Source organism: Micropterus dolomieu, linkage group LG15 (assembly GCF_021292245.1).
Source record: "Micropterus dolomieu isolate WLL.071019.BEF.003 ecotype Adirondacks linkage group LG15, ASM2129224v1, whole genome shotgun sequence".
Classification (NCBI taxonomy): Eukaryota; Metazoa; Chordata; class Actinopteri; order Centrarchiformes; family Centrarchidae; genus Micropterus; species Micropterus dolomieu.
Window position 1 is genome coordinate 9,490,609 of NC_060164.1, and position 14,313 is coordinate 9,504,921.

General features: G+C 41.6%; 1 protein-coding gene across 8 annotated transcripts in view; it reads left to right on the forward strand.

Annotated features, from left to right (window-relative positions):
• Positions 1-8,719, forward strand: part of macrod2 (mono-ADP ribosylhydrolase 2) — a 390,971-nt gene extending 382,252 nt beyond the window's left edge. For 6 of the 8 annotated variants that reach the window (XM_046070270.1, XM_046070269.1, XM_046070273.1 and 3 more), the window contains 3 exons: positions 5,059-5,097; positions 5,571-5,642; positions 7,362-8,719. In XM_046070270.1, coding sequence (XP_045926226.1) covers positions 5,059-5,097; positions 5,571-5,642; positions 7,362-7,384 — 134 coding nt within the window. In that variant the 3' untranslated portion in view covers positions 7,385-8,719. The remainder of the gene's footprint in view (positions 1-5,058; positions 5,098-5,570; positions 5,643-7,361) is intronic. The other 2 variants (XM_046070272.1, XM_046070271.1) reach the window with 1 other exon arrangement.
• The last annotated feature ends 5,594 nt before the right edge of the window (positions 8,720-14,313 follow it).

Genomic DNA, 14,313 nt, shown 5'->3' on the forward strand with positions numbered 1-14,313 from the left:
TATTGCAGACAGGTGAGCAGCTTCCCGCAGCAGGCCCACTAGCAGCCCAGAGAGTCTAAAGATTATGTAAAGTAATCCAGCGAGTGATGAGAGAAGAGCAGGCCACCACTGACAGCAGGTTTAGCAGGTATGTAGGTCACACAAGGGGAGGCCTCTTTTGCATTTTTTCCCTTCCATGTCTATTTTTGTGTTGTCTCCTTCTCACTTCTTCACTTAATCAGTTATTCGCTTTTCATCTCAGGGTATCTCAGCATTCTTGCTCTCTTTTTTTTGTCTTCTGACAGACCACTGTGACTGTCTCACACTACCTTGGACAAAGTGGTGAATAGAAAAAAAGTGTCAAAAGAGAGATCAAGAGACATTGCCAGCGGTGACAGCATTTTTACTGACTTTACGGTTTCTTTCAACTCTTGTTGTGTTTAATCAAAGGTTTGCCACTGGTCTTTTCCCCTTCATATGTTATCAACTGTGCCCCCTCTTTTCTCCTCCCATCTCTCTGTGGCTTCTAATCATCCTCACTTTCTCTTGAGTCGTAGCTTAACCCCAAAGCAGATGGTATCCCGTTCTCTTTTCAGTCATTCAGAGTACTGAGTGTTTTCTCATCTTGTCAAGCATGGCCCAGGCCTGTGTAATGAGCTTGGGCCTTTTCAGTCTGTTTAGAGGACCCTGACCCAACTTGGAGCCCCACCACCACAGCCACCATAGCAAGGTTACCCAAACCCGCAGGGGAGCACAATGCTACTTCATGTCCACAACCCCTTGGCCTTTTCTTAGGGAGAAGAAAGGCGGAATATTAATGAAGACTCTTGGCTTTTCAGGAGGATAGCAGTAGAGAGGGGCGGTCACGGTGTTTATTGAGCAGGCTTGTTTTCGTCTCCCTAGCCTGCAGGTCACAGCTCAGTGCTCTTTAATTGGCCCAGATTGTCAGACAGTGTTCCATCTCATAGCAAAGAAAACTCGGGCTATCAAACGCTGACCCCCCTCCCTCCTTCCTCACAAAATCCCCTTTTTTCCTGCTGTTTTGAGAGTGGCAGCTCATGCAGCTAAGCTATTTCCCCAAGCCTGCAATACAAACTTAACATTAACATATGAAAATAGGCTGCTTTCTACATTTACCAGCTCATTAGTTCTTTTGGTTGGGCACTTGTTGAGGTCCACCCACTCTTGTTTTGCTTGAGCAGGGAGATGTCTTTAATTATCTTTGCTGTACGCATATCAGGCCCAAAGGTATTAGCCAATGCAAAGTTCAATGAGAGGCTCTTTGATACTTGTTTAATATACATGGCCCAATGCAGACCAGGTCCAAGTCCCTCATAGACCACCCAGTTTACATAGTGAAATGAATTCTGCTCTCATCTCCTGAAAGGAATGGAGCTTTTCAATAGATACTGGTATTGACCTTGCCATTTTCGTATTTATTCTCTAAAGATGAAATGCTATTGAGCAAGCAGCAGTGCTCCTGCTCCATAAAAGCCGCAGCGCCGCAAGAGCTTTACCAGATATTTGATCAACTCAAGCAAAAAAGAAATACTTTATGCAATTAGTGAACAAGATTCAGTCTGTAAATGTTTTTCAATTGTGGTGTATTTAATTTGGGCATACTTTAGTGGCCTTTTCGGAAAACGATATTGAGCAACAATTGGAAAGTGAAAGATCAGGTTTTAATAGTTTTCAGTAGCTCCCCAACTGAGATTGTGATGGGTCATGTCTATTGTTTGAGTGGGAGCAGCTGGATACCTGTGTGAGCAGGCTGGGATCAAAGCTCCGGGACCTGTTCAGTCACAGCAGACCAGCCTGCCACTCCACGGTTTGGGGATCAAATGAACAGAAGGAATTCTCCTGGGGAACTGACACTGTAGGGCACAGACACTTCTACACCTCCACACCTCCATTGATTTTTATTCTTTCACTGCTCCCGAAAAGAGGAGGTGAATAAAAGACAGGGAGATGTCCTGTGGCTGAGGGGCGAAAGCAACCTCCTGTTCTGCCCAAGGCTCCTGTCTGGAACATTAAGCAGAGACGTTTCCCATGCTGCCATGCAGGTGACCCACAGGGACTGCCTCCCCTGTGGGCTGACAGAGCTAGAATGACAAGAACATTAAAAGTGGTGTGGAAGCAGAAATGCCGCTTATTTCCACAAATGCTCTTGGAGGATTATGCGAAAGAATAAGAAAATGTATCATGCAAAAGCTATAGCTTTATTTATATGATGCTTTAAAATCTTCACTTGCCATTGCTGTCTAGTTCACACATTTCTATCATGGTTGAATATTATGGTGCAGAACACGAATGCTGACCAACAAAACACTAACTACCTCTTGTCTAATAAATGAATGGAAGGTGGGGGGATGCAATTTTCTGCTTGTCTGCATATGAGGGTGACTTATGCCCAACTCTCTACTTTCCTTTCCCTTCTCTTATGTGCACAGATGTGAGCACACACACACATATTCTCATCCTCCCATCCAAACTTCTGAAAGTCTGAAGTGACAAGAAAAGTTAAAGGATGTAAAAGTTTGGCAAATTTTTTAAATGTTTTTGATCTCCCGTGTGACTTCTGTTCACTTGTAAATTAATCTTTCATGAAACCCTAACTGAAACATCATGATAACGTTACAGATGACAAAAAAGATAAACAGATTACAGCTCTAATATGTATAAAAAAATGCAGATCAGATTGCCTATTCAACCCTCTTTATCTGTCACCAAGCTGAGGTTGCCTATCTTCGTGGAGAAATTTGTAAGTTTGAGTATAAGACAGAAAACATCCAAACAGTTATCGATACCCCGAAAGTACTTGAGGCTCTCTTTCTCTAAACCCCCACAATAACATACAGCATACAAATTCTGTTACCATGCATACTAGTAGTTGGCATACCATATTGTAGGTGAGAGACACTGTCAAGGACCCCTGAGGCCCCCTTGGTTCCACCTTTAAGAACCAGTGGTGTAAGCTGTCTAGTTTCCTGCTGAGGGAGTCCATTCACTCTGCTGTTTTTCTCTTTTCCTTATCAGCCCTCAGTCGACTGTGCCTCTCCTTCACCAGAACCTTGACAGAGGCCCGTTTTTCTCTCTCCCCCCATCACGTTTATGTGTTTACCCCAGCACACTCACGTCCTCCCCTAAATGATAGCCCCAGTACAGTCACAGAACTCAAATTAGAGAGCGAGACAGCGTTGCTGCTCCCTCAGAGCTTCAGACGGGCAGGGGCTGCTGGGCCGCAATCAATTGAAATTCTGAGCTTTTTGGTTTGTCTTGATCAGTGCTGGATATTAGAGGAAGATGATGCTACCCTAGCACCCCAGACTGTGCTGTTAAATATGAGAGAGAGAGAGAGAGAGAGAGAGAGAGAGAGAGAGAGAGAGAGAGAGAGAGAGAGAGAGAGAGAGAGAGAGAGAGAGAGAGAGAGAGAGAATCCGCAATGAGGCCAGTGCTTCAGTGAGCTCCTGCTGCCGCACACTGGCACGCTATTCTAGCTGGTATAAAAAGACAGACATGGTGGAGGCTCTGTTACAACACGAGTAGCAACATCAGGCACTTTCCACGTGTCCCGCCATCAGCTTTAATATCCGTAAAGTGATCATGTGGAAAGCTTGGTAAGTATAATGTTATCGTTAATGACAGAAATCAGAGCCAGAACTATTAATATAAGATTGTTGTTGTAAAAAAACAAAATAATGCTTTCAATAGTTTTGCATAAAAGTAGTTTTTTTTGCCCTCTGGACAGTTCCATGCCTCAGATCAAAAAATAAAATAAAAATCATAGTGACATTGGTGTTGCTTCATCCTTCCTGCTTTTTATCAGTCCTTGAGTCCCGGTGGTGTCTCAGGGAGGAGAAATTTAATTCCAAAGTATTGCATCAGATTAAATCAGTTTTTTGTTGAAGGACTGTGATGCACCGATGGTGCGGTGGTTAGCACTGTCGCCCCGGCCTTTCTGTGTGGAGTTTGCATGTTCTCCGCGTCGGTGCTCCGGCTTCCTCCCACCATCCAAAAACATGCAGGCTAGGTTGATTGGTTACCCTAAATTGTCCTTAGGTGTGAGTGTGAGCATGAGTGGTTGTTCGTCTATGTGTGGCGCCAGTCCTGCGATGGACTGGCGACCTGTCCAGGGTGTACCCCGCCTTGTTCCCGATGTCAGCTGGGATTGGCTCCAGCCCCACCCGCGACCCTGTACGCATGATAAGCGGTTGACGATGGATGGATGGACTGTGATGCACGTTCTCCATAGCTGGCAGCCATCAAGTCCAAATTGCCTATGAAGCAAAGGTAGTAGACAATGCCCCCTGTCTACATGTTTTTAAGAAACTCTGCAACCTGGTACTTGTATCCAAACCTGCAATTCTAAACAAGGAACCTGCATTTCTATAAAGGGATTAAATGACCTTGACGTCAGACTTGTTACTGTAATCAAACAGAAGAGTGAAGAGATTCTACACGTTCCTCTATCACGCCTAAGCAGAGTATTTGTGTACAGCATTGCCGGACTGCCTGGGGAGAGTGGTTATTTTTATGGTGTGCTTTGTTTGGATGATTGTTGTGGCAAAGGAGGAAACGGCAAGGTTTGCTCAGGGACTGATGAAGAAGGAGTTGCGTGTGACTACAGAGGTAATGGGGAGGATCGAGGGGGAGAAGGATGTGTGTGTGAGAGAGGGTGAGGAGGGTCTCAGGCTGCCTTACAGGGATGGCAGTCTGTAATTAATTTTGCATGTGTCACTCTCCCTTCTCGCATTTGTATTGTTCTTTTTTTGAAGTATAACTCTTCAGGAAGGTACTGAATTTCTAGGCATAAGAGCCAACTGTAAATGTGAGGCCATGAGTATGAAGTTGTTCTTAAATTCCTGGACTGGGTTTGGGATGATCTACAACATTTGAGCAGAATATAATATGATTAAAATGTACCAAGAGTAGACTTTGGAAAAAAAGCAAAAAAAACAACTTCTCACACAAATGATTACTGATGCGAATGCCTAACCCTTTTATCAACTGCATCTGCATGCATGAATTGACACTGAAGATGAGTTACATGTATATATCTCTGTGTGCTCCACATTACAGATATCTCTCAGATCAGCGACACTGGCACCAGCAATGGAGGTGAGTAAAGATCATGTTTTCCCTTTTGGACTACCCACTTTGGGCGCGGTGATGCATGACTGAAACACTCACAGGTGGATATTTCTCTCAGCAAACCTGCCTACATTCATAAAATATCACATTATATACAAGTGTTCTTATTATAGGCTGGATGCACTTAAATTTCAGTGGTAGGCCAGCATCAGAAGCCAAAGCTTTAATGTCGATTCTTGTCGAGGTTTACGCGACACTACAATTAGATACTCAGGTGTTCACATCCAGTTCAGTTCTGATGTCAGAAAGTTCTTGTCAGCTTCATATTGACTATAAACCCACACAGCTTGATTCACAAGCTCGACAGGGCAGATAAATTGTTTAGGCAAATTGATGCTTTTCTGCACATGATGAGGGGCAACAGATTGCTTGATTACCGCAGCCTCTCATATTTTTACACTCTTTTCCTCTCCATTCTTCTCTCCCCCGCTCTTATCTAGAAGAGATGAAAGATCATGTCAAAAGCTCAGAAGACCCTAATTCGATTCCAACTGACAGCACTCAGCCCAAAGGTAAGGGCACAGGGGGCGGAGCACTCTCACTCACTCACTGGCACGCTCTTATCTTGCACACGTCTCTATTTATAAGCGGATTCTTATTAGCGGCCACAGCTGCTGAATTAAAATTCACTTCATCCGGAGAATCCTCAGTGCTGTGCAGCCGAGTGTTACCCAGCTTCACCCTCCTTGTCTCCGTTTCTTCTCCCCGTCTGTCTCCATCTCCTGCTCTCTGTAGGGGCAGGCGGTAGGCAGGCAGCTTCTACATGCTCCTCCAGGGCCAGATGCATTTATAAATCCTCTCTACCCATTTCAGGTCCGCAGCTATGACCCTGATATTTAGGTATAAACTTGTCAGCGCGTCTTTGGAGATTGAGTGTGATGAATTACCCACAAACTCCACTATCAGACATTTAATAAATCAAGTGTGCAATGCATATTATTTTAACATGCAGCCAACAAAGACTGTAGGGGCAATAATCATGCCAATAAATCATATTTGATAAGAATACCACACTGTTGTTATTCTCAGGTCTCCTTTGAGATTTAGGGTAATAAGACGGCATGTAATATGAATGTAGACATCTGTGGAGAGTGCTATGAATTTCTATGTCTGCAATTGTTTTGTGTGTGGCTCTATAGAGTTGTTGAGCCAAAGAATGGGATTCAGATTTGGGCATCGTACACTTTCCAGGTAGAAAAAAAATTCATTAAGCAACTGTTGTGAACAGATTGTCAGGGTTGAATAAATAGGACGGGCTAGCAGCATATGAAATAACTTGGCAGAGGCAAACGGGTTGGTATAAAAAGGAGAGGACTTAAACAATGCCAGACAAAGGGCCAGAAAAGAAAAAGCTTGTTGTCGAACAAGCATGTGGATCAGGGTGGCATGGTGTATAAGGGAACTGGCTAGCACATAGTGTGCAGTTAAAATTAGCCAGAAGATAATATCAAAACACATGGCATAACAAACTACCATGTTGTGATTGCAGATCCAAATCTCAACTGATTAGACACAGTCATAGATTGGGTAGAGATATTCCTGGCCCCCAGAGAAAGAGAGGAGAGAGTTTCCTAATGATTTTGGGTGACCCCCCTGACCTTTGGTGCCACTATCAGGACAAGTTCTTTCTCTGAAGGCAACATTAGGATAAACTCTACATTTTACCATTACTACTGATAATGCTCTGAGAATAGCAAGGTCATTTTAGAACTGCAACTAATGATTTACTTGATAATTGTATTATTAATTTGGTCTATCCAATGCCAGAAAAGAGAGAGAATGGCCCTCAAAATTTCCTAAAGCACAAAGTAATGTCAACAAATTGCTCCTGATGTCCAGCCAACAGCCCAAAACATTAAAATGTAAGATTCATCATGATTGAGAAGCTGGAACTAGGGAATATTTGGCATTTTTGCTTGAAAATTACTTTAAAATGAGTCTGCAACTAGTTTATTTAATTGATAAATTGTTTCTGCTGATCAACTAAATGGTTAAATTGACTAATCGTTTCAGCTCTAGTTCCATACACTCCGTTTATTTTGTGGCATGCAATTATGATTTCAGCCTAGCAGAGATTAATAGAAGCTTTTAATCTTAGTTTCACGGCCATCTCCTCTGCTGAAGGCCCAGTAATAAACAGCGATATCAAAGACACACTACTAAAAGTGAGAACCAGTAATTCCGCCGTGCACAATTTAAATTCAAACTGTGAATTTGTTCTCTCGGTCCAGATACTGTTGAGAAGAAAGAATGACCAGCTGGGGGAAGGACAATCAACCTCATCTGACAGCCAGCAAACTGTGCGAAGCCAACTCCACTGGTATCAGACTGGCCCATGTCAGTATGGGCTCTGACACTGGCCCAGGACAACCAGTTACTCACAAGATGCTCACATTCCCTACTTTATTTAGCCTTTCCCCTCTTTGTTAAGAAACTACTCATCCCTGAAGTATGTATGTACTGTATGTATATGTATGTATGTATGTACAAAACCTTACTATAGGACTTGAACATATCAACCAGAAAAGATGAGCCATACCTCACTGTGTGTTAGAGTCGTACATCATTTTGCCAGCTGGGTGCGATGAGATAAACCAGGTTCAAGTCTCTTTATTTGATCTATACCCACTGTGAGAGCATGGTGAAGCTGTCAGAGGAGAACAGCCACAGCGACCAACACTTTGACACTCCAGGCTGGGTGATGCTTAACATCAACCATCCTTTTGTTCTTACAAACCAAATACCGCCGCCACAGTCATGATGACATTCAACAGCGAAATACCTGACAACACCAGGCATTTGTATGCCTCTTTGGACTGCAACACAATGACACCTGCCATGTCTCCTCACATGCTGCTGCAGCTGGAGCTCCATTATATAGTCAAATCAGCCAATAGCTTGATTCAGACCACACAGTCTGTAAGGCGGTGTGTCACTCCCCTGCCTTTTATCTAGGAACATCACTGATCACATCTGAACTCCACCGCTGCTGTAGTTGCAGCTTTGCTCGTTTTACCAGGTAACTGTTCATCAACACCCATGCACACTAAAAGAGGATGTGAGTGTCTTTAAACAAATCAATTATTATTTTTAACTCCCTTTTTCTTTGCCGTTTCCCAGTGCATGCCCAAAAAATTGCTTTGAACTTCACCACCATAAACAGGAATTACAGTTGTCTTCGCTTTTGCTCGTCTCCTTACCAGATTGTCTCTAATTGTATTGAAGGAATCTGCCTTATTTCATATCAGACTAAATCACAATCACAGACCTAAGGAGGTGGTCCAAGTATGAATTCTTGGTTGTGTGTTGCTTGCAATTGATTTGTAATTTTAAGAACATCATGTAATGGCTAATGCCTGTTGTTAATGGTTTCTTGTTTTGTTTTTTCCTCAATTGATTTAGAAAAATGGTTTTGGTTTCTTTTAAATGTTGGTATGATTCATGAATAATTTTTCAGTGGTGCCATACTAAAGATCGGATGAATTACAGTTCTATGAAATGATGCCTTCATACTTAGATGTTTGCTTTGCTAAGCTATAACAGAAACAACTAATAAAATTTAAGGTGGAAGCCATGTCTCAGCTTTTAATGTACCTTGTCATGTGTCTTGTTTTTACTTCTGTCTGACAGCAGCTAATATTTTACTTCATCCTGCTTGCAACTGATACAGCTTATTTCCCCTCACTTCATACATGTGAAATCGGACAACTGTAACAGAACAATCAGTTGTGTGTCTCTGGGACAGAAACAATTAGTCTGTCCTGTGATCTCTAGCATACTGCCTCTCTGGCCCTCAGGCGCTATCCTAGATAGATATAGAGAAGAGAAGAGATATCTGGCAGATGCTCTCACCCCAGAGTCCTTCCCTCCCTCTGAGAAACTTACTAATGGCCAGAGACCTCACAAGGACTTTGTTATCAAAGATTCAGCAGCTCTCCAGACCAGAACCTCTCTGTCAATCACCTCTCTTATCTGTGAACACATTGTTATCTTAGCAACTTTTTCTATTGTTGGTAAATGTTTACATGTGCTCATAATTCTTTAAGTCACAAAACTATGGTACATATTTGAACAATTAGTCATTAAAGAGAACTGTGTAGACTTTGAAAAGTGCAAACTTTGGCCTTGTTAAATAACAACAGTCTGCTCCAGTTTCCATGTTCTGTCATCATTCAACAAACAAAAACTTATCCGAGAATCAGCATCAAGCTGGAAACAAACCTGAGGATGACCCCAACGCTATAAAGAATGGACAAACGACAGAACACCTTCCCAACAGAACCAGGCACATATTGAATGTCCAATGTAAATATTGAGGCAACACACGGGGCAATATGTAGGCTATGATTACAGCCACGTTACTAGGCAACCGCCAAACTCCTGCAAGGACACAAATACTTGCATAATTCTTTACCAAACACAGATGGACATTCATCAAAGAGTTTAGCATACCAATTTACAATGCAATCCATGCGGAAAAGGGAACAAAACTGAGGAAAAGCATGAATTGTGGATGAGCTGGTGAATGAAGAGATGGGGACAACACTGGCTGTAAACTCTACAGAGAGCTGAACTATTAGAGCGAGGTAAACCTTAGGTGAGTTGCGGCTCTGCACCTGAAGCGGATAATAAAATAACTGCTGCTCTTTTACTCACAGCACATCACACTAGTTTGCTCAACGTTTTTGGCCAGTTACGTACGTAGAATTATTTCTCCTGCTTGAACATGTAATGTCAACGGTCCTGATTCCTAAATGTCATGTCGAAACATCTCACTGGTATGATGGGCTGCAACTGGATCAGAGGCAAACGGTTCAAATTCTTCCAACACCCAATGTATTTATTTTATCTCCAGACTGTCAATACCCAAGGAGCCAGACTGGAATGGACTGGTTCCGATCAGTCATCACTCCCAAATCATGTTTATTATGTGTTCTGTAAAGTTTTGGCACAGGATTTAATTCAGTAAAAAGTTGTGGCATCACTTGAGGCAATTTATCAGACAGATAACATGGGGAGAAAGAGGGGGTATGACATGCCAGGAATTAAACTGGAAGCTGTTGGAACTTGAGTTGTGTCCTGACCATGAGGCTGCCACGGGCCCGTTTTTAGAAAGCAGGTCCGAACCTGAACTCTGAGCTGACTAACCCTGAGATTGTTCCAGAACAGCTGATTAAAGTCAGTTCATGTATGTATTAATGTTATGTATTTGGTGTCTATTAGTGAAAAAAGCATACTAATTATAGTAAAGGGCGTGCACCTATTTCCAAGGTTTGTCTGAGGTGAGGACCCCAGTGTCAGACTTCCTGCTTCCAAATTCCTGCTATGCTGTATATTACATTTGATTTTAAAATATATTTATTCAGCTGAAACCTGACAGGGACAGAATGCAGGTGGCTGCAACTGAGGATGAAAATATGAATCAAACCACTAAGACAGTTAACTTACTGTGACTGTAAATTCAGAGGCCAACGGAGCGATAATGATTTTGGTGATTTGCAGTTGAAAAGGTGTCTAGCTTCAAACTGATAGTTTTTACATTTAATGTTTGAATTTACTATTAATTACATCTTGCTCAAAAGCATTTAATGACTTGCTTATATTTCAACATGTGTAAATATATAGTCACTGAAATGCTGTCAAAACACATTAAGACTGATGTGCAGCCTTATATTCAAAAACTCACTTTAAATCTACATTTAGTCCGGTTTTAAGAATCTAAACGTTGTTTCAGCTGCACCACAGAAATCCTCACTCAGAAATATTTACATCATTTCCAACATGGTAAACTCAATATGTGTGACCAGTCACAACATGACAAATGATTGTTCAATCAGTGTGTTGTGCGTCTAAAGCTTCATACAGATTTGTTTTATTTAAACAGTGTAACTGTGAAGTGAAACTAGTACAGTAATGTAACCCATGGTAAATGTTTCAGCGCAGGGGAACTGTTGACAACCTGACAGCTGCCTTAATGTCCACAGAGTCACAGATTTTATTCTGTGCTGAGAATGAATGTCCACAGATCAAGGTCTCTGTCCTTACATCAAGGACAGATTGATCATAAAAGCAGTCATGTTAAAGATGGTCCTTGGGTAATGAACTAATATCTAACAGAGATTTCAATGTTTCTAAAGATGTAAACTTCTGCAAATGAATGCGTTCCGATATGTGCTTTGATGTCGACTGTATGAATAAGGACATGAAACGGTGTGTCAGACAGCTCCTTCAGGCTCAGCAGGAGGGGAGGAGTCAGAAAGTTTTGTTGAACCTAACCTGACAGCAAGTAGGTTAGTTTCAGAGGCAGTTACCAGGGTACGTGACCCAGAGTTTAAGTTACCTCTCTTTCTGGAACAGAAAACCAACTCCAGAGTTTTCACTAAACTCGCTTTCTGAAACAGGACACCCCAAGACTTCAAATTCATAACACCACAAATTCAGTCCAACAAAGGTAAGATTTCCGAACATGTTCCTAGTCATCCCAATGCAGGTTAGCCACAAGTGGCCACTTCTCTCCAGAGAAGCATCAGTCAATTGTTGTTGCATTTTTCAATGCAGAATGGCAACAAAAAAAGAGCATCAACCGGTGTTGATTGCGTGTTGCTGTGAAAGGCCAATGAAAACAAGTTTCACTTTGCTTTGGCAACTACCATGTTTATGCTCCCTTAACTTGTCACATGCCAAGCAGATGTCAGGAGTGATTGTTCCTGGAACGGAGACTGTTTAAATTTTAATGACTTCATTTAAATGTTGCATGTCAGAGCCGAGGGTTCCCTGAACTTGAGCAGTAGGTACTGTCAAGGGAAACAGCTTCATCGCACAGGCTTGCTGCTACGCACTGGCTCCATGGCGTACAAAACCCTTCAGGGCTGAAATAACAAACCGTCTATTCCACAAAAACTGCCTCCCGTCCCAGTTTATACTTAACAATGTTGGATTTTCTGGCTTTCATCACAGTTGTGAGGCTGGAATTGTTCACTCACATCATTAAGGGCACTGTATAGTGTTAACTACACGCATTCAAATAAACCATAAGCACACGATAAGCGTATTTATACATGTGACAGCAGAAGACCTGTCAAGTTTTTGTTAGTTTCTATCTGACAGTTCTTATCAAGCGGCTGCTGGATGATGAGATGTGATGTGCTCCATTTATTTCGTTTTCCAGATGAAAGCTCTGTGAACCTCTTCTTATATAAACATGCATTACCATGTTCTCTCTCCTTCTCTTAGCTTTCCCACTACGCTCCTGCTGCTAGCTCCTCCCACTTTCTTCCCACGCTTCCTCCCGCCACACTACACCGACCTGGCGCCACGCTGGCTGTTAACACAGCTCAAACAAATTGGAGAAAAATTATTCCAGCTCTAAAGCTTTAAATCCCAACACTAGATAAGCTGTTTTTATCTGAAGTACAGTGTTTGTCCTTCATGAAAATTCATCACCCCCACAAGAGGCAAAGGCAACACTATAGGTGAACTAAGCCGAGATAAACACTCTAATTGGGATGAAAATTGACGCCATTCATTATGGATGCCTGTCTTCAAAGGCAGCCAGGGCCACTGAAATGTTGAAAGGAAATTGACTTGGAGCGTTGCTAGTTTGCTTTGAACAAGTGAGAATACGTCGATTAAACTCCACCAGCACAAGACGGTTATGCAGATTACATTTGTTGTCTGTACTAAAAAAGCTCATGCTGATGGCCCCTCATGACAAGAGAACAGAAGAGAAAGAGGATTAATAAACTAATTCTATCTCTCTCGCTCACTGTTGTTGCTCTAATTATCAACTTGATAATGTGCTTTTTTCAGGTAATATGGAAAATTCTCACCAGTATTGTAGCTATAGTACAGATAAGGCCAGACTGAAACGTTATAATGTTAACAGTATAAAGTTATCCATTCCAAGTCAAAGTCTGCTTTTTAATCACTGTGCTGTAAATTAGGGTTTAGGAGAGCAATTCTCTGATGTTTCTTTCCTCATCAGCTTGATCAGAATAACAACGTTGAGCCGCATCCACACCTGAATTCATTTCTCTGCGGTTTTCAAAACAAAACACAACTTGGTTCAATGTAAAATAATACATTTTAATGGGTCATGAAACAAATGTGTGTGCAGTGGCTGTGTAGAAGTAAACTTATTTTGCTGCTTCGTGATTTGTACTGTTTACCGCCAGGACTGATATAGAGCAGCCAGGACCAATAAAAGGTCCTGTATTTAATTTAATTGGAGACCCATCAACAATATCTGCTGATAAACCTCAGTTAAATTGGCATCATTAACTCTCAATTGTCCTCATTATCCACTAGGTCAAAGCTTTTGTGTTGGTGTACAAGCTTCCATTTGGATTACATCTAAACACATAGATGTGTGTAATATCCCATTTTTGGAGATAACAAGATTTAAATAACATCTTTTTATTGAACACTTATAAACTGAGTGCAGTTGGGAAATGAATGACGGCTTGCGTTGCTCCCCTTATTTACAAATTTACTTCAGAAGTCATTAGAAAGATTTGTGTTTTTCGTTCAGGAAAAAGGCCTAATGAAAGAAAATGAAAAGCAACAGCTCTAAAATGCTCTGTAATTAAATTGGACATTAATAAATGCATTAGCCTTATTTAGCTGTAAATTGCGGACCAGTTTGGTTATGCTGATGTTCTCTAACTCATTAAAGCAAAATGTCACCTGGATCTTAGTTTCTGGGAATGAATCAGCAATGCATTTAAAGATCAAGAAGTTACAAGTCAAGCTGAAGGCAGTGCAGGGTTTCTCCTGGAGCCCTGCTGCTTTTCACTCCAGCCATCTAGTGCGAATGCACTTAAGTGCAAATCCTGTGCAGGATAGAAAACTAGCAGAGCAGTAGGGAAGCTGGGGTCAAATTTTAAAATGGTTTTCAGTTTCTTAATTTTTATAAAATCAGTGGTAGACTTTCTTTTAGTAAAATACATGTCTATAAATACAAATCGTTAAAGGTGCAAAATGGAATTTGTATGTAAACTAAATCATTTTTAAAAAAATCAACATTATAACTTGTCAGAGGGTAACAGTACAAATACCTTACCTTTCTTCACACATGATTTTAATTAAAGGGTCTGCATAGTGCATTTCTTCTCTTTCTGAACACTCAAAGCACTTTACACTACATCACACTGACCCCATTCACACACATTCATACTGATGGCT